The 21463-nt window shown below is 43.8% G+C and overlaps 2 protein-coding genes and 1 long non-coding RNA gene across 3 annotated transcripts in view; 2 read left to right on the top strand and 1 right to left on the bottom strand.

Moving 5' to 3' along the window:
* Window positions 1–9339, top strand: part of LOC115154265 (syntaxin-1A) — a 56874-nt gene extending 47535 nt beyond the window's left edge. Inside the window, exon 10 of the mRNA XM_029700314.1 lies at window positions 9065–9339. Within this exon, the coding sequence (XP_029556174.1) occupies window positions 9065–9082 (18 nt within the window). The 3' untranslated portion in view covers window positions 9083–9339. The remainder of the gene's footprint in view (window positions 1–9064) is intronic.
* A 1834-nt stretch (window positions 9340–11173) lies between these two features.
* LOC115154267 (uncharacterized) lies at window positions 11174–14100 on the bottom strand. Its single transcript, XR_003867853.1, has 2 exons — window positions 14030–14100; window positions 11174–11359 (listed from the first exon to the last, which is right to left on the bottom strand). It is a non-coding gene; the product is annotated as an uncharacterized LOC115154267 (long non-coding RNA).
* On the top strand, window positions 14050–17244 carry kctd7 (potassium channel tetramerization domain containing 7). Its single transcript, XM_029700315.1, has 4 exons — window positions 14050–14488; window positions 15283–15452; window positions 15638–15816; window positions 16048–17244. The coding sequence occupies exons 1-4, from the start codon at window positions 14186–14188 to the stop codon at window positions 16422–16424; spliced, it is 1029 nt and encodes a 342-aa protein (XP_029556175.1). The 5' UTR covers window positions 14050–14185; the 3' UTR covers window positions 16425–17244.
* Window positions 17245–21463: the final 4219 nt, after the last annotated feature.

Here is a 21463-nt window from a genome sequence, read left to right as displayed (position 1 = left end):
CAGACAGACAACACACACACACACACAGACAACACACACACACACACACACACACACACACACAGACAACACACACAGACAACACACACACACACACAGACAACACACACACACACACAGACAACACAGACAACACACACACAGAACGACATACACAGACAACACAGACAACACACACACACACACACACACACAGACAACACACACACACACACACACACACACACACACACACACACACACACACACACACACACACACAGACAACACACACACAGACAACACACACACAGACAACACACACACAGACAACAGACAACACACACACAGAACGACATACACAGACAACACAGACAACACACACACACACACACACACACAGACAACACACACACAGACAACACACACACAGACAACACACACACAGACAACACACATACACACACAGACAAAACACACACACACACACACCGACAACACACAGACACACACAGACAAAACACACACACACACACACACCGACAACACACACACACCGACAACACACACACACCGACAACACACACACCGACCACAACACACACCGACCACAACACACACCGACCACAACACACACACACAAACAAAAGATACTCAATGTACAGGCCAGTTGTATTTGCTTTGAGTGTTTATTGTAAATAATGTGGTTTTATAAACGTTTTATTCTTTGACGGATGTTGAATGGGGTCTGATTGTAACCAAGAGGGGGACATTAGGGATTTTGACAACTGTACTGTAACTCTCACGGTCACATTCCAGTTGAAAATAACTTTCTTTGTTTTTTTGTATGTCCAAATAAATTACCTCATGACTTTTGATGAGTGAAGTCAGCACTTTCTGATTGTTCAGAATTATTGGTCAGAGAAATCAATGTACAGTACCTTGCAAATGTATTCATCCCCCTTGGTGTTTTTCCTATTTTGTTGCATTACAACCTGTAATTTAAATTGATTTTTATTTCCATTTCATATATTGGACATACAGAAAATAGTCAAATGTTTTAAAAAATTCAACAAAATAAAAAATGGAAAAGTGGTGTGTGCATATGTATTCACCCCCTTTGCTATAAAGCCCCTAAATAAGATCTGGTGCAACCAATTACCTTCAGAAGTCACATAATTAGTTAAATAAAGTCCAGCTGTGTGCAATCTAATTGTCACATGATCTCAGTATATATACACCTGTTCTGAAAGGCCCCAGAGTCTGCAACACCACTAAGCAAGGGGCACCATGAAGACCAAGGAGCTTCTCCACAACTTTGTCCCTGACCTGTTTGTAGAGTACAGATCATGGTTGGGTTACAAAAAAAGATCAGAAACTGAACATCCCACGGAGCACCATTTTGAATACGTTATTAAAAAATGGAAAGAATATGGCACCACAACAAACCTGCCAAGAGAGGACCACCCACCAAAACTCAGACCAGGCAGGAGGGCATTAATCAGAGAGGCAACAAAGAGACTAAAGATAACCCTGAAGGAGCTGCAAAGCTCCACAGCGGAGATTGGAGTATCTGTCCATAGGACCACTTTAAGCCATACACTCCACAGAGCTGGGCTTTACGGAAGAGTGGCCATTGCTTAAAGAAAAAATAATCAAACGCGTTTGATGTTTGGGAGACTCCCCAAACATATGGAAGAAGGCACTCTGGTCAGATGAGACTATAATTTAGCTTTTTGGCCATCAAGGAAAACACTGTCTGGCGCAAACCCAATACCTCCCATTACCCCGAAAACATCATCCCCACAGTGAAGCACGGTGGTGGCAGCATCCTACTGTGGTGATGTTTTTCATCGGCAGGGACTGGGAAACTGGTCAGAATTGAAGGAATGATGGATGGCGCTAAATACATGGAAATTCTTGAGGGCAAACCTGTTTCAGTCTTCCAGGGATTTGAGACTGGGACGGAGGTTCACCTTCCAGAAAGACAATGACCCTAAGCATACTGCTAAAGCAACACTCGAGTGGTTTAAGGGGAAACATTTGAATGGCCTAGTCAAAGCCCAGACCTCAATCCAATTGAGAATCTGTGGTATGACTTAAAGATTGCTGTACACCAGCGGAACCAATCCAACTTGAAGGAGCTGGAGCAGTTTTGCCTTGAAGAATGGCAAACATCCCAGTGGCTAGATGTGCCAAGCTTATAGAGACATACCCCAAGAGACTTGCAGCTGTAATTGCTGCAAAAGGTGGCTCGACAAAGTATTGATTTTGGGAGGGTGAATAGTTATGCACGCTCAAGTTTTCAGTTTTTTTTGTCTTATTTCTTGTTTGTTGCAAAATATATTTTATTGTGACTCTTCAAAGTGGTAGGCATGTTGTGTAAATCAAATGATACAAAAAAATGCCAAGGGGGGTGTATACTTTCGCAAGCCGCTGTATATATCTATCTATAACTAGAAAATGACATTTTCTAAAGAAGGTGTGTGCTTGCTCGTCTTGAAGTATTTATGGATGTGAAATCGTCTTAACTCTGCTCTCTGATTGGTTCCTTCATGATGACATCTTTATAACCCTGCTCTCTGATGATCTCTTCATAATTACATCATCATAACACTGCACTCTGATTTGGTCCCGTGTGTGTGTGTGTGTGTGTGTGTGTGTGTGTGTGTGTGTGTGTGTTGCAGACACACATACACACTTTCACTGTGTGTTGAGTGTAGTGCATTATATTTATAGACACCTGGCTGTCATTGTGCTATCACTCCTCAGTTCCGCTCCCAGCAGCCATGGGAGCTGTGTGAATGACTCATTGTGACCTGTTTGTTCTTTTTCTCCCTCTGTAGCACACTGGATATCTTCCTTGTGCTCAGCTAGTCTTTATATAGCACTGCCACTGCAATTGTAAGGGAGGAGGTACCCTGGTGCAGGGTTGGGAGAGAAACTGTGAAAAGATGCTGTAGTTGTCATTGACTGCAGACGTAGGTGCAATGTTTGCATCAGAAGGAATAACACACAAAGTAGAACATTCATAATAGATTTTTAAGTGATTTAAATTAAGATCGCTTTTATTGGTCAATTGCACACAAGGTCAAACCGAAATTGAGCTTCCATTTTAATCCAACCCCTCCGAAAGAGAGACATACAGGTTTTGGAGAGGTGAGGGGGTCTGCCACACTGGGCGCCTGGGGAGCTGTAGTTGTGGGGGGTTAAGTCCCTTGCTCAAGGGGAACAACGGCAGGCAATGGGATCTTACTTCCTGAGATTTTTCCCGTCTGACCCAGGATTTGGACTCTAACCGCTAGGCTACCTGCCTCCCCAAAGGCAGCAGGTAGCTTATTTTAGCGATAGATTTGAAGCAATAGGTTATTCTTGTAAATGAAGGCATGTTTTAGCTTTTGTCTTTTGTCTGTTATCCTTAACTGAAAAAAATCACTCAGTAAATGTGGCCTTTTAGGGCCCAGAGTAGGCTAATGACAGTAGTAGGCCTAGACAAGAAGATTGCATTTGTTTATACGCTAGTGAAGATAATAACTGAGTAATGACTTGCCTGAAAATCATTTGTTTGTTGCTGCTCACGAGGTGCAATTAGATGAGAAAATAGAAAGCAGCATTGAGTCAGACCTGTTTTGTCACTGTTTGTCAACCATAGAGGAAATATTTTTCTAGGGCGTTAACTCTCTTTGAAGTGAACATTTTTCATTAGGGCATGCTGTGAACTGACACTGGTGTTCACATTAATCACACAGTGAACTGACACTGTGGTGTTCACATTAATCACTGTGCATGTACACTGCCAGTATGTTATGTGAAGCATGAGGGCTTTTATCTGATTAAAAGGGTTCCCCTTAAAATTAAAAAGTGAATCATATTTGCGATAAACATGATGAAAAACAAGTTCAGTTAAATTCACATAAAACATGTACAGTGTGTACAAATGTATCAGAGTAGAGAGGTAAGGCAATAAATAGGCCATAGAGGCGAAATAATTACAATTTAGCATTAACACTGGAGTGATAGATGTGCAGATTATGATGTGCAAGTAGAGATACTGGGGAGCAAAAAGATAAATAACAACATGGGGATGAGGTAGTTGGGTGTACTATTTACAGATTGGCTGTGTACAGGTACAGTGATTGGTAAGCTGCTCTGACAGCTAGAGTTAGAGAGGGAGATTTAAGACGCCAAGCTTCAGTGATTTTTGCAATTCGTTCCAGTCATTGGCAGCAGAGAACTGGAAGGAAAGGCGGCCAATGAGGTGTTGGCTTTGGGGGTGACCAGTGAAATATATAAAGATAATTTGTAAAAATCCAAGTAAATTCACAGATCTACATAGTAAAGGGTTTAAACACTTTCTCATGCTTGTTCAATGAACCATGAACAATTAATGAACATGCACTTGTGGAACTGTCGTTAAGACGGCGGCAAGTAGCCTAGTGGTTAGAGCATTGGACTAGTAACCTAAAGGTTGCAAGATCGAATCCCCGCGCTGACAAGGTAAAAATCTGTCATTCTGCCCCTGAACAAGGCAGTTAACCCAAAGTTCCTAGGATCCTAGGCCGTCATTGAAAATAAGAATTTGTTCTTAACTGACTTGCCTAGTTAAATAAAGGTTTTAAAAAAAAAAGACGCTTACAGATGGGAGGCAATTAAGGTCAGTGTCCTTTCTACTGACTCTGAAAAACACCAAAAGAAAGATGCCCAGGGTCCCTGCTCATCTACGTGAACGTGCCTTAGGCATGCTGCAAGGAGGCATGAGGACAGCAGATGTGGCCAGGGCAATAAATTGCAATGTCCGTACTGTGACACGCCAAAGACAGCGCTACAGGGAGACCAGGCGGACAGCTGACAGTCCTCGCAGTGGCAGACCACGTGTAACAACACCTGCATAGGATCGGTACATCCGAACATCACACCTGCAGGACAGTTGTTGCCATCCTGTACCTGTCCGAGTTACACCAGGAACTCACAATCCCTCCATCAGTGCTCAGACTGTCCGCAATAGGCTGAGAGAGGCTGGACTGAGGGATTGTAGGCCTGTTGTAAGGCAGGTCCTCACCAGACATCACCGGCAACAACGTCGCCTATGGGCACAAACCCACCGTCGCTGGACCAGACAGGACTGGCAAAAAGTGCTCTTCACTGACGAGTCGCGGTTTTGTCTCACCAGGGGTGATGGTTGGATTCGCGTTTATCGTCGAAGGAATGAGAGTTACACTGAGGCCTGTACTCTGGAGCGGGATCGATTTGGAGGTGGAGGGTCCGTCATGGTCTGGGGCGGTGTGTCACAGCATCATCGAACTGAGCTAGTTGTCATTGCAGGCAATCTCAACACTGTGCGTTACAGGGAAGACATCCTCCTCCCTAATGTGGTACCCTTCCTGCAGGCTCATCCTGGCATGACAATGCCACCAGCCATACTACTCGTTCTGTGCGTGATTTCCTGCAAGACAGGCATGTCAGTGTTCTGCCATGGCCAGCGAAGAGCCCGGATCTCAATCCCATTGAGCACGTATGGGACCTGTTGCATCAGAGGGCTAGGTCCATTCCCCCCCAGAAGTGTCCGGGAACTTGCAGGTGCTTTGGTGGAAGAGTGGGGTAACATCTCACAGCAAGAACTGGAAAATCTGGTGCAGTTCATGAGGAGGAGATGCACTGCAGTACTTAATGCAGCTGGTGGCTACACCAGATACTGACTGTTACTTTTGATTTTGACCCCCACTTTGTTCAGGGACACATTATTCCATTTATGTTAGTCACATGTCTGTGGAATGCCCTCCTAACTAACACACCACCCCGAACCACATAAAACAAATACCCTCTGCCACGTCCTGACCAAACTACAATAACAATTAACCCTTATACTGGCCAGGACGTGACAGTACCCCCCCCCCCCCTAAAGGTGCTAACCCCGGAAGCACCTCAAGAAAAACTAAAACCCCAAACAACAACAAGAATTCCCCCTAAACTAAAGGGAGGGAAGGGAGGGTGGCTGCCGTCACCGTCGGCACTTGTGCTACACCCCCCCCTCCCCAACCCACCTATGCAGGTGGTGGTTCAGGCTCCGGCCTATTGTCCTCCAGAGTGCCGACCGACCCAATCAGCCTTGGACCGTAGGCAGACTCCCCCTGCTCTGGATCATGGGCAGACCACCTCTCCACCCTGTATGCAGACTCATTAATGAAACCGTTAATTACTTTAAGTTCTGAAATGTCAGGCTTACTCAGTTTAGGGTTGCTGCTAGACTCCCTTGATTCTTGGTCATCAGCAGACTCTGGGCAGACAGGCCACTCTGGCAGCTCCGGGCCGTCGGCCGCTCTGGCATCTCCGGGCAGTCTGGCCGCTCTGGCATCTCCCGGCAGTCTGGCCGCTCTGGCATCTCCCGGCAGTCTGGCCGCTCTGGCATCTCCGGGCAGTCTGGCCGCTCTGGCATCTCCGGGCAGTCTGGCCGCTCTGGCATCTCCGGGCAGTCTGGCCGCTCTGGCATCTCCGGGCAGTCTGGCCGCTCTGGCATCTCCGGGCAGTCTGGCCGCTCTGGCATCTCCGGGCAGTCTGGCCGCTCTGGCATCTCCGGGCAGTCTGGCCGCTCTGGCATCTCCGGGCAGTCTGGCCGCTCTGGCATCTCCGGGCAGTCTGGCCGCTCTGGCATCTCCGGGCAGTCTGGCCGCTCTGGCATCTCCGGGCAGTCTGGCCGCTCTGGCATCTCCGGGCAGTCTGGCCGCTCTGGCATCTCCGGGCAGTCTGGCCGCTCTGGCGGCTCCGGGCAGTCTGGCCGCTCTGGCGGCTCCGGGCAGTCTGGCCGCTCTGGCGGCTCCGGGCAGTCTGGCCGCTCTGGCGGCTCCTGACTGGCGGGCCGCTCTGGCGGCTCTTGACTGACGGGCGGCTCTGGCGACTCTTGACTGACGGGCGGCTCTGGCGACTCCTGACTGAGCCAACGCACTGGAAGCCTGGTGCGTGGTGCCGGTACTGGCCGTGCCAGACTGGGAACACGCCCCTCCAGGCTAGTGCGGGGAGCGGGAACAGGACGAGTCGGACTGGGCTGACGCACTTGAAACCTGGTGCGTGGTGCTGGTATTGGACGTGCCAGACTGGGAACACGCACCTCCAGGCTAGTGCGTGGAGCGGGAACAGGACGAGTCGGACTGGGCTGACGCACTTGAAACCTGGTGCGTGGTGCTGGTACTGGACGTGACAGTCTGGGAACACGCACCTCTAGGCTAGTGCGTGGAGCGGGAACAGGATATATAGGACCGTGGAGGCTTACTGGCGGTCTCAAGCTTAAACCTGGCATCGCCCTTTCTGGCTGAATGCCCACTACCCCCTGGTAAATACGGGGTGCTGGTATAGCGCGTACTGGCCTAAAAACACTTGGCCTCGCCATAACACCCATTACCCCGAAGCACGAGACCTGTCCATTAACTGGCCTCCGAGAAACAGTCCGGGGATTTGGCCTGGGGCTCCAAACTTTACCCGCCAAACTACCCATATGCCCCCCCCAAAAAATGTCTTGGGGCTGCCTCTCGGGTTTAATCGTCAGTCGTGTTCCTCGGTAGCATTCCCGGTCTTTGCTCCATTTCTTCCATGGGCCCTCTCCGGCCATAACTTGCTCCCATGTCCATTTCTCCCGTTTGTCCAATTCAAATTCCCTCTGCTCCTTACAGTCCACCTGTTGCTCCTTCCTCTGCTGCTTGGTCTTTTGGTGGTGGGAGATTCTGTCATGGTTATCGTCGGTGGAGGAGGACCAAAATGCAGCAGGACTGTGTTTGTTCATTTTGAACATTTATTAACTCAAAATGAACATAAAACAAACTCACGATCACCGAACAGTCTTCTCAGGCTCATACATGCTAGACAAAGAACAATCTCCCACAAAACCTACACCAAACAATTACCCATATATAGGACTCTCAATCAGAGGCAACGAGGAAACACCTGCCTCCAATTGAGAGTCCCAAACCCCAATCAACCTAACATAGAAATACATAAACCAGACTACACATAGAAATACATCAACATAGACCATAACTCAAAACCCGGAAATAATAAATCAAACGCCCTCCTAACTAACACACCACCCCGAACCACATAAAACAAATGCCCTCTGCCACGTCCTGACCAAACTACAATAACAATTAACCCTTATACTGGCCAGGACGTGACAATAATACAATTTCTCAGAGAAAGAGATTTTGTTTAACAAGTAATAATTGTATTACTTAAGATAGGGGTCAAAATTCTTGACACCCGTTTTCAATACCTTTCAATATCTCACCTTGTGAGGATAACAACACAGAGCCTTTTTTGGAAATGTATTATGAGATTGGAGAACACATTGGGAGGGATCTTAGACCATTCGTCTGTACAGAATCTTTCCAGATCCTTGATATCCTTCATCTGCACTTATGGACTGCCCTCTTCAATTCAAACCACAAGTTTTCAATGGGATTCAAGCCCGGAGACTGAGTTAGCCATTGCAAAATGTTGATTTTTGTGGTCAATTAACCATTTCTTTGTAGATTTGGATATGTGCTTGGGTTTATTGTCTTGCTTGAATATCCAATGGCAGTCAAGTTTCAGGCTCCTGGCAACTAGCAACTAGATTTTGCGCTAAAATGTCCTGGTACTTGGTAAAGTTCATGTCATTAACCTTAACAAGGGCCCCAGGACCAGTGGAAGCGAAATAGCCCCAAAGATCCACCACCATATTTAAAGTAGGTATGCGGTTCTTTTCAGCTTATGTGTCCTTATTTCTACGTCAAACCCACCACTGGTTTGCAGGGCCAAAGAGCTCTATTTTCATATCATACAACAAATGTAAACGCCTGGAGATCTCTAAACAGCATTGGTACTTGGATTGGAACCAATGCTATGGTCAGATTACAGGAAAATCGAGCTCTTTAGCCACGTACAATATAGCTCAGTATTTGAATTATTTATTTTACACAGACATTTTTGCTAATCTTTATCAGGAGTGTCAATTTCGGGCCCCACTATCACCATATGGTATATAATTTTTACTAAAGTGTTAATTATTTAATTTCTGTTCCAACTTTTGATACACTTCCTGTCATCTCTTTACAAACAGTATGTTCCATCTGGCTAGGAACACAGGGGAACATTTCCTTACAAGAGAGATGTCTGCACTGAATAATTAGGTCAACAAAAAAACAGAAGGCCTTGGTGGGGAATCCATCAGTACATCGTCACTGTACAGCAGTCCTCTGGTGGGATCAGCCTCAACCAACTTCACTGCACACGCTGATGATGCTATTCAATCAATTCCACTAGCCAGGAGAATCTGGGGTATAAGGCTGAATTATGTTTTTCCTCTGCAAAAAGCATGTTTGTGTCAATTATGAATAGGAGTGAGGGGAGGCAGGGGAAGTTCTTTGTTAGTGTGGCTTCCCTCATACTGTCTACTTCTAGCCTAATGGTTCTGCATTAATGACCATCATTCATCAGTAAGACTGGAGAATGTTTCCTCTTGTCAAAGATCCAAGGAGTAGATCTAACGTTGTAATCAGACATGTCTGGGGCTCCAGCTAGCATGTACAGTGCATTCGGAAAGTATTCAGCCCCCTTGACTTTTTTACAGCCTTATTCTAAAATGGATTTTAAAAAGTATCCTTATCAATCTACATACAATACACCATAATGACAAAGAAAAAAAACATTGTTTTAGGATTTTATCACATTTACATAAGTACTCAGACCCTTTACTCAGTACTTTGTTGAAGCATCTTTGGCAGCGATTACAGCTTCGAGTCTTCTTGGGTATGACACTACAAGCTTGTCACACCTGTATTTGGGGAGTTTCTCCCATTCTCTGTAGATCCTCTCAAGCTCTGTCAGGTTGGATGGAGAGCGTCGATGCGCAGCCATTTTTAGGTCTCTACAGAAATGTTAGATAGGGTTCAACCACTCAATGAAATTCAGAGACTTGTCCCGACGCTACTCCTGCATTGTCTTGGCTGTGTGCTTAGGGTCGTTGTTCTGTTGAAAGGTAAACCTTCGCCCCAGTCTGAGGTCCTGAGCCCTCTGGAGCAGGTTTTCATCAAGGAGCTCTCTGTACTTTGCTCTGTTCATCTTTCCCTCGATCCTGACTAGTCTCCCAGTCCCTGCCACTGAAAAACATCCCCACAGCATGATGCTGCCACCACTATGCTTCACCGTAGGGATGGTGCCAGGTTTCCTCCAGATGTGACACTTGGCATTCAGGCCAAAGAGTTCAATCTTGGTTTCATCAGACCAGAGAATCTTGTTTCTCATGGTCTGAGAGTCCATTAGGTGCCTTTTTGCAAACTCCAAGCGGGCTGTCATGCGCCTTTACTGAGGAGTGGCTTCCATCTGTCCACTCTACCATAAAGGCCTGATTGGTGGAGTGCTGCAGAGATGTTTGTCCTTCTGGAAGGTTCTCCCATCTCCACAGAAGTACTCTGGAGAGAGTGACCATCGGGTTCTTGGTCAACTCCCTGACCAAAGCCCTTCTCCCCCGATTGCTCAGTTTGGCCGGGCGGCCAGCTCTAGGAAGAGTCTTGGTGGTTCCAAACTTCTTCCATTTCAGAATGATGGAGGCCACTGTGTTATTGGAAACCTTCAATGCTGTAGAAATGTTTTGGTACCCTTCCTCAGATCTGTGCCTTGACACAATCCTGTCTCGGAGCACTATGGACAATTCCTTCAACCTCATGGCTTGGCTTTTGCTCTGACATGTACTGTCAACTGTGGGACCTTATGTAAATAGGTATGTGCCTTTCCAAATCATGTCAAATCAATTGAATTTACCACAGGTGGACTCCAATCAAGTTGTAGAAACATCTCAAGAAGGATCAATGGAAACAGGATGCACCTGAGCTCACTTTTGAGTCTCCTAACAAAGGGTCTGAATACTTGTGTAAATAAGGTATTTCTGTTTTAAATTTTTTATGAATTTGCAACATTTTCTAAAATCCTGTTTTCAGTTCATCAGTATATGGTATTATGTGTAGATGAGGAAAATGTTTTATGTAATCCATTTTAGAATAAGGATGTAATGTTATTTTTTAAATATGTTTTAAGTCAAGAGGTCTGAATACTTTCTGAATGCACTATATATGGTTGGCCCTCTGGTACTGATCTCTGGATTTGTTTGAGATATCTTTCATTATTCATCTAATATTTGATGCTAGAATGTGAGCCAAAATGGTCCAGAACGTAATAGTAAATAAAAGTATTTATTAGATTATAACATTTTGGTAGAAAAATTTATATTTCATTTGTTTGAAAATACAGTAAATCAAGACATTTAAGAATCCTTGGCCAAAATGCATGTGTGAAGTAACAGCTTCTGTTTATTGGGTGGCACATTCAGGTATTTCAGGAGAGGGACACGAGTTGGACCCTGTGGAGATAAAAAATAAAAAGTCAAAAGAACTATATTGCAGCCAAGGTTTCTCTGGTTTCTCCCCAAGTGAGGGGTCAAATGTCAGACTAACCTTGTTCTCTCATTCTTATTAGGTAGACCTGGGGGTCAAGCCTAGCTCGCTGTAGACATTGTTGTCTCGTTCCTGGAGTCGTATGAGAAACTTGTTACTGGCTATGTTGCCTTTCCTGCGCACACTATCAATAAGTTGGCGAGCCTTATCCGCCCTCTGCTTGTACTCCTCCTTTATCCCCTCTATCTCTCCATCGGTCAGCACCTTGTCTTCCAAGAGGTCATCCATCAGTTGGTCCAAAACGACCTTAGATGCCTTTTCAATGAATTTGGTCCTCACTCCATGCAGCTGCTGAGCTGTTGACATTGAAATGTTGGTAGGCCTATAGCACTTTATTATAGGTTTGACCTGTTTACACTGCATTTACCTGGTATTAACCAGTAAATTATACAGTGTATTCGGGAAAGTATTCAGACCCCTTGACTTTTTCCACATTTTGTTGTTACAGCCTTACTCTAAAATGGATTACATTTTTTTCCTTATCAATGTACAGACAATAGCCCATAATAACAAAGCGAAAACTGGTTTTTAGAAATGTTTGCAAATGTATAAAAACATGTTTACTGAAATTTCACTTTTACATAAGTATTCAGACCCTTTACTCAGAACTTTGTTGAAGCACCTTAGGGCAGTAAGCTCAATTTCGAGTCTCATAGCAAAGGGTCTGAATACTTACGTAAATAAGGTATTTCTGCTTTTTATTTTTAATACATTTGCAAAAATGTCTTAATCTGTTTTTGCTTTGTCATTGTGGTATTGTGTGTTGATTGAGGATTTAAAAAATATATATTTTAAAATAAGGCTAACATAAAATATAGAAGTCAAGTGGTCTGAATATTTTTCGAAAGCACTATCAATCGGTAGACCTACTTTCAATCACATCAACTGTGCGTAGTGATGCTTATTTGAATTTATCTCAACGAAACAATGAATTCATAGGCTCTTGAATAATTACCATTTAACATGCATTTTGTAAATGCCTAGTCATTTCTGTGCCACCAAAATGCCACTTAAAACACAAACACACACACACACAGAATTGGGCAGAGGCTGAATAAAACGAGGGTAAGGAGAGTACATGGTGTTTTGCAGATGTATTATGTCCCAGTTCTCACACCTTTCAACCGGTAAATAAATATATGTACTATATTTGTAAACGCATATGGCCTTTATACATTGTAGTAAAGGGGCCCTCTTGAAATTAGTTAGGAAGAATAACAAACTTGCACATGATACAATGCTGTCTGCTCTGCTGGCCTATGACAATCCAATGTGACACGGATACACTATTTCACGGTATTTTACCTGCCATTACTCAGCTAGAACAAGAGTATTATGTCACTTTCCTGATTATCTTCACGCGCGTGGAGCCTATTCTGGCTGCAAACCGTATTGTTCCCTATCCGTAGGTGTATTGCAGATCAGTGTATCCTGTAACTAATATTTAAAGCTGAGAAAATAAACAGATTTTCTGACAGCAACCTTAGGCACCGCACAAATACCTACATACAGTGTCAGTACATATTTCCTGATTTTGCGCACACACTTGCGCAAAAGCCAAGTGAATGTGAAATTGAAAGTGGGCTACACAGCTGACCGCTAAATAATACACAAGCCAGATAAAAATGCAGAATTTGCATTAACTAATGTGCATCTTGTCACTACAGAATCAAGGGAGAGTTGGCTTATGCGGAGCTGTAGGCTTATTGACATTTAAAAAAATACAGGGCTATCTAACACATTTAGCAAAATGCAGAAGAACATTTAGCCTAGTTTTATAGCCTGGAATAAAGTAAAGTATTGCTTAATCATAAATGTGCAATAAAAATACACGGTGCAATGTCCAACCCATCTGAGACGTAAAGTCTATGGCCAAGACTGCGCCTCTAATGTTGGCCTCAGCAAAAAGTAACAATAGACCTATAGCTAAGTAACCTAGTGATGCAAGGCCAACATGACCTGTGAATATTATCACGCCTAGTATGAGGTTTACATTGTAGCAGCATTTTATGATTTGTCGTGCTATCTGGAGACTGCAACATTTGATTTTACATTTACATTTACATTTTAGTCATTTAGCAGACGCTCTTATCCAGAGCGACTTACAGTAGTGGATGCATACATTTCATACAATTTCATACATTTTTTTTCTGTGCTGGCCCCCCGTGGGAATCGAACCCACAACCCTGGTGTTGTAAACACCATGCTCTACCAACTGTGCTACAGGGAATTTTCACACATTTCTTGTTGGGCTAATATTATTCGTAGCCTATATCAAATCATTTTTTAAAGGTTTGTGTTTTCTGTATAAAATCACGTTTGGCATTGGTTAGTCTCTGTGTATACCGTAATTTACGCATTTTATGAATCCTTGAAAGGATATAAGCTACGAATTGAACGTAGGCTAAGCAACCCACTGTAGGCTAGAGTAGCCCACAGAACTGACGTTCCGTGGGCGTATCAGTTTGAGGTTCTCGCTGTGCGTAACGTGGTCTTCTCCAAGCTACCGTATTGCAATATGTCAGAGAGCGTTAGTAGGAGTTCAAGCAAAGTAGATAAGGTAGACTAGCTCATACCATATTGTACGTGTCCGTCCCTATCAGCTGACAGGTCCCACCCTAGGTTGATGACAGTGTTGTCCCCTCACAAGCAAACGTGGATTGTGCTTTATCCTTGGCGATTGGATTGACTTGAGTTCACCTGACTCACACTCGCAGACCTGGTGTGTGTGCATGCAGCATTATGGATCTGACGAGGCTTCTAACGGAGAACGACCGCCGCTCTCTTTCAACAACTCCAGCCCGTTACCCGTGGCTCCTTCACGGGTAAGGAGGTTCGCTCAGGAGAGGCGAGCGCTCCCTCAGCCGAGAGTGATGGTCGTATTCTCGGCCGCAAATGAGATTGATAAACCAGGCGATGCAATGTCGAGTTCGGACTCTGCGGAGGATGATTTCCGAAAGCCAGCCACCCCCGCACCGAACCTAAATCTAGGCAAGTCTCTTCGTACCACCTTTAACGAATCTCCATCTCCAGAGGTAAGGACGAGATAGCCGTTTGTTGTTGTTTATTCTAGGAACGTTGTGGGGATTAAATGGGTTTAGGATGTGAGTGCAGTGGTGGCCATGGATATATGAACTGTCAAACGTCGCTATCGCTGAGAATCTCCTCTTTATCTTTGCACCTAGTCTATGAATTTCAGCATTATTTCGACCGTTTCTTTCCCACGCGTTCCACCTCTGTAAATGATATGCCATGGATCAATCTCCACTGGCAACAGATGCATAAACCATGTAGTTCTTCTTCCAGTGTAATCTTTACCCTGATTGGTTCACCACCCCACAGAGAGGGCTGGCTCCTTGTCCCAATTGGCTCTTATCACATGGCTGTTATTATCTGTGACAGCCCCTCGCTGGGATTGACCTTCTTTACTCGTGTCTAGGGAAGCCCTTGCTTACAGTGTCATGTCCAGTGACTGTCACTTGTGTTGTTGGGCCCAATGTGTCCTGTCAAGATCTGCCCTGTGATTAGTATATTATCCTCAGTAATCCCATCCTGTTATTGCTGGTGTTATGCTACTGTGGAGCATCTGCAGAGGAAGATTAGAGGGAAACAAAAGACAATGACATTATTTATTGTACATGTCACAGGAATACTGCTCTAATGCTATACATAAGTAATAAAAAATGATAATATGATTATGGTGTCAAGAATGCAATATGAATGAAAGATATACACCTTTTTTTACAAAAATAAATGTACTGTATTTTATGCACAGATTTTCCAAAATGGATAATGCACTTTTTCCTGATTTTTACCCAATCACCTGTAGTTTCCTGAGGTTATTTCTCTCAATGTGGGCGGGACCTACTTCACCACCCGCCTGTCCACTTTACGGCGCTATGAGGACACCATGCTCGCCGCCATGTTTAGTGGACGCCATCACATCCCACGTGATGCTGAAGGTCGCTTCTTTATTGACCGGGATGGGGCATATTTCAGGTGAGCTCTCTTCAAATAGCCAGCAGCAAAAAATGCTTATTACATGCTAATAATAGTGAATGAGCATGCCAGTTCCTTATTCTATAACACTTTTGACATGAAACCGCCATTGAATGAACAGACTGAGGATAGTGGATGCAATTTTAACAAAAAACAACATGTGTGTTTGCATGTCCCTTGTATAGGGACATCCTGAACTTCCTGCGCGAGGGTGAACTACCTCAGAGGGATCGTGTGAGGGCGGTACACAGGGAGGCCCAGTACTATGCTATTGGTCCCCTGTTGGACAGCCTGGAGGACACTCAGCCACTCACAGGAGAGAAAGTCCGCCAGGCCTTCCTCGACCTCCTGCCCTACTACAAGGGTAACCAACACAATCTCACACACTGAATCTAACTGGGTCAACCTTATTACAGATAGTAATGTTGCAACGACATGCTTAAATTTGTGACATTGACTATTGAAGTTATTTCTATATTCAAAGTTTATACTTCAATAAAGTAGAAATGTGACAAGTAAATGGAAATATGTCAATTAACTCCTTTAGAAAAGTTAGATCTGGAGTGAAGTTAGTTATCCCTTGTTTTGTTTCCAGATAATCTGGAGCGCATCGTGGAGATCGCCAAGCTGAGGGCCATGCAGAGGAAGGCTCGCTTCGCCAAGCTGAAGATTTGCGTGTACAAGGAGGAGATGCCCATCACGCCGTACGAGCGGCCGCTCTTCAATTCATTGCGCTTCGAGCGCACGGAGAGTGAGGCCAAGCTGTTCGAGCACCACTGTGAGGTGGACGTGTCGTTCGGGCCCTGGGAGGCGGTGGCGGACGTTTACGACCTGCTCCACTGCATCGTCAGTGACCTGGCGGAGCGTGGCATCACGGCCGACCAACAATGCATCGGTGTCTGTGACAAACACCTCATCAACCACTACTACTGCAAGAGGCCCATCTACGAGTTCAAGATCACATGGTGGTAAAGCAGGAGGACAAAAGATCTTGCTGTCTGAGTTGTGAGGTGGACTCCTGTTGTGATATGCCAACTGATCTCCTTCCTGGTCCCTCAGGATGAGAGAGAATAGGGGTAGTCAGTGTTATTCTCCCTTTTCAAGAACTGAAACCTATGAAGTGCTGAGTTTTATAGAAAGTAGGGAGTCTGGCTTTTGTGCTTCTGTTTCCTAACTCAATAGTTGTGACCAATGTTTCCTTTGTGTTTAATTGTTTTTAACAGTATTTACCTAGGGTCTCATTGGCTGCTTCTTATTTTTTACTTGTTAAACTCTGGGAGTTTTTGTTCTCATCCAACCTTGTAGATCGGCCAAGGTTTTTCAGAAAAGGGTCAAGTTAATCTCATATTGTGATTCCAGTGTTGTCTGTCCCTTTGTCTTCATTCCTACTTATGCTGTTATGCATTCTACGTTGTGCGTTTCTGTGGTAACCACTTTCTTGGTCGCGAGAGAAACTGGATGCAATTAAGCAAGCTGGGGAAATATTGTTTAAGTACTGTATATAGCTACATGTAAATGTCTATTTTGTTACTGAGTAAGTAAGTGTCGATATTTCTTTGCTAAACAGTCTGATCAGCATGGCTTTGGAAAGTCATTCTCTTTTTACCATTACAGTTTTAAAGACCCAAAGGAAATTATAGTTGAAAATCAAATAGATTAAAGGGGCATGGTCAAAGTTATTTTACTTCAGTTTCCTCTTGATGGATCCCATATGTTCTTTTAACTGGAAATGTTTATCTGGCGGTTGAAAATGGTGCATGTGCTTCCTGTAAGTAAAACCAGAATTTCTCTCTGAAGGGGTTTCTATAGATGAAGGAACATTTTTAATGTGCTGCTAAAAGTAATTTGCACTTAAAAAGCTAAGAACACAACATATACACTACATGGCCAAAAGTATGTGGACCACCTTCAAATTAGTGGATTCTGCCATTTCAGCCACACCCGTTGCTGACAGGTGTATAAAATCAAGCACACAGACATGCAATCGCCATAGACCAACATTGGCAGTAGAATATACTGAAGAGCTCAGTGACTTTCAACGTAACCATCATAGGATGCCACCTTTCCAATAAGTCACTTTGTCAAATTTCTGCCCTGCTAGAGCTGCCCCGGTCAACTGTAAGTGCTGTTATTGTGAAGTGGAAATATCTAGGAACAACAGCGGCTCAGCCGCGAAGTGGTAGGCCACACAAGCTCATAGAACGGGACCACCGAATGCTTGAAGCGTGTAAAAATCGTCTGTCCTCAGTTGCAACACTCGCTACCGAGTTCCAAACTGCCTCTGGAAGCAACGTTAGCACAAGAACTGTTCGTTAGGAGCTTCATGAAATGGGTTTCCATGGCCGAGTTGCCACACACAGGCCTAAGATCATCACCATGCGCAATGCCAAGCGTTGGCTGGAGTGGTGTAAAGCTCACCACCATTGGACTCTGGAGCAGTGGAAACGTGTTCTCTGGAGGGATGAATCACACTTCACCATCTGGCAGTCCAAAGGACGAGTATGGGTTGGGCAGATGCCAGGAGAACGCTACCTGCAATGAATAGTGCCAACTGTAAAGTTTGGTGGACGAGGAATAATGGTCTGGGGCTGTTTTTCATGGTTCGGGCTAAGCCCCTTAGTTCCAGTGAAGGGGAAATGTCAATGTATAGCATACAATGACATTCTAGAAAATTCTGTGCTTCCAACTTTGTGGCAACAGTTTGGGGACGGCCCTTTCCTGTTTCAGCTTGACAATTCCCTCGTGCACAAAGCAAGGTCTATACAGAAATGGTTTGTCGAGATTGGTGTGGAAGAACTTGGCCTGCACAGAGCCCTGACCTCAACCCTATCGAACACCTTTGGGATGAATTGGAACGGCGACATCGAGCCAGGCCTAATCGCCCAACATCAGTGCCCGTCCTCACTAATGCTCTTGTGGCTGAATGGAAGCAAGTCCCTGCAGCAATGTTCCAACATCTAGTGGAAAGCCTTCCTAGAAGAGTGGAGGCTGTTATAGCAGCAAAGGGGGGACCAACTCCATGATTTTGGAATGAGATGTTCGATGAGCAGGTGCCCATATACTTTTGACCATGTTTGTGGTGACATCCATCTTTGGGTCTTTGGCGTCGAACTTTATAGCTCGAACTGCTTCTATCTGCATTTTTGTCAAAATGGAGTTATTGACATAGCCTTGTTCAATGTTATTTACCTATATAGTACTCAAAGTTCCCAACTCTCATTGGTTTGAATGGTATCAGCAATTTTTATCTTGTATTCTTTCGAAATTAACAACATGAATTGTGGTATTTTAAATACCAATTATCTCAGAATCATGTTTTTGCAGATAGAACCTTATAGTCCCAAGCTCTCAAGTTGACAATTTAGCAGATTTTTGATGATACTGTATATTTGCCATTATATTGACATATGCTTCAACAATTCCATCTTCTTTTGCAGCATGACATAGATTAGTCATACAAGTTTCATATGATAATTTTATATGACATGGTATTTCTACTGATTAAATAAATTCAGCTTAAGTGCCTTTTCCTAAGGGCAATTGTATCACCTACATGGAGCTTAAACCAGGAAACGACACTATTTTTTTCTAATCAAGGACAACTGCAGTGACACTATTGTCACCTCCCCCATGGGTTAGTTCTGTTTTCTTTCTTGTTCCCTGTGTTGTTTAGTTAATTAATATTAGATTTATACAGATGTCAGATTGATATGTCCATTCAATTACATTTTCAAAGAGTAGGCTACAAGTTCTTGTTTTAGAGGGCTCGGGATCAAAATTATTATGTGCAATGTTTGTGAATCCATGACTTGGTTTGCAGAATGAAATACAGTAATGCAGTGTTGTAAATGTATGTCCAGACAGCTTGGTTCTTCTGAGAATAGGCCAATTAATGCTTTATAACAGAACAGACAACACATTACTGTATGTCCAGGCAGCTTGGTTTTTCCATTATAGGCCCATTAATGCTTTATAAAGAGAACAAATAACACATTACTGTATCTCCAGACATCTTGGTTGTTCCGGTATAGGCCTATTAATGCTTTATAACAGACCAAACAATACAGTATGTTATTACTGGGTGTCAGGTGGATCAGGGTGGATAGTATGTTTTATTTGTTTTGTGCTATTGATGTCATGTTACACAGGTCTCTAAGTTTGGCTTGGATAATGTGACTTTATTTTCCCTCTGTTTAACTCTATGATGCTAGGCTGAGTGATTGACAACAAGTGTTAAGAGTTGCCACTTTCTTACTGTTGGGTGTCAATTGATTGGATTTTGTCGATTTTTATGAAGCCTGTCGCAGATAGAGCCTTTAATCTTTTAAAATAGAATTGCAGAGATGGTTTGGGGGTTAGAATACAATTGTATTTATTTATTTCAGTATTTTAGGCAACTTAGACTTGAGGAACATTCCTTGCACCTTATTGAAGTTTCTCCCTTGGCTGGTGAATGTCTTTTGCAGATTCCATAGCGGGCCCATGTCTAGGCTGCTCATGGCATGGGAAAGTTGGAAAAACAATGCACAGCTTGACTAGTGGCCTAATTTTTCAAGACAAAGCAAGATATTAAACTTACATATTGCATTATTTGTTGTAAGGGTATGCTCTATTGTGCTAACAGTAAGTCATATTTTTTGTTTTTATAATAAGGTACAAATACAGTTTGCCTTAGTCTGTACAAAATGATCAGTCTCTGTAGTTGTGTTTTCTTCTTCCGGGCTGGATAATGTTATGCATGCAATGTGCCAATGGTTCAAGTTGCCAAGTACAGTACTTCCATGAAATTAACTAAGCAACCTACCAAATAACTCCAGTTTCCTAAATTGAAAACATGTGAACGGAGAGCTGGACCTGGGATAAGTTGCTGATCTATCATTGAAACCAGGCTCATTTGTCAAATTCATCAGTGCAACAATTTGGCATCAGCACAACTGGACCATTTTTTTGATTGACCACATTATGGGCAGGGTATAATCCCTAGAAGTTTGTGGTTTTACACACATCCTTAAAAACATAGGTGCTGAGCTAATAAAGACTACTAGTAAAGAACAAGAAGCCCTGCACACTGTTAAAGATCCGTTTTGGATCAAAATGTTGTCAATAAAGAGGTGAATTGGGCGCTTTAATCATTGTGTGACGCTTTAATAGTGTGCAGGCCTTGTTCTTTACCAGGATGCCATCTCTCCCTCCACTTCTTGGCAATGATCTGTGTCTTATTAATCATAAGCCTAATAATATATAGCTTCAAGATGCAGCTCTCTCATAACAAAATATTCCACATAGTTGGTATACTGACTGAGGAATTAGAATGGTTGAAGGCATTTAGGGTCAGGGTAAAAATACACAATGAATTACATGAATGTTACTGCACTCCACCATTCCAGTAGTCCCAGTCTGTATTAGAACGCCTGCCTGTGGGTGTGGTTACCCCCATTGACTTTCAAACGCAATTTTCTTGTTGACTGCTTGTATAAGTCAACATGTCTAAAGATTCCTTTTAAACATTGCCTGCCCCAGAGCATTCTCACTACTTCGAAAAATGTAATAGGGCTTCCTTCATGCCCCTTTTCATGATGGTGCTAGCAGCCACGTGGGTGAGCGTTAGCTACCAACCCAAACAAATTATCTAGTCAAGAGACCAACAACACAAACACATGGAATATACCACTACAAGCAGTTAGTAGAGTTACACATGGACTACACTAAACAAGTTAAATGTCTTAGCTAATTCTGATTAAATGTTTTCCACTACGTGTAGCCTACTGGTCTGCTGAATACTATAAAAGCCTGAAGCCACAGGGCTCTTCTCGCAGGCTCTATTTCACTACTTTTTCTTTTTTTTAACCTACTTAACAAGGCAAGTCAGTTAAGAACAAATTATTATTTACAATGACAGCCTACACCAGAGAAATCCGGACGACGCTGGGTCAATTGTGCGCCGCCCTATGGGACTCCCAAACACGACCGGTTGTGATACAGCCTGGATTCGAACCAGGGTGTCAGTAGCA

Source organism: Salmo trutta, chromosome 19 (genome assembly GCF_901001165.1).
Source record: "Salmo trutta chromosome 19, fSalTru1.1, whole genome shotgun sequence".
NCBI classification, from domain to species: domain Eukaryota; kingdom Metazoa; phylum Chordata; class Actinopteri; order Salmoniformes; family Salmonidae; genus Salmo; species Salmo trutta.
The sequence above is the reverse complement of the archived record's forward strand: the minus strand, read 5'-3'. Positions and strand labels throughout refer to the sequence as shown.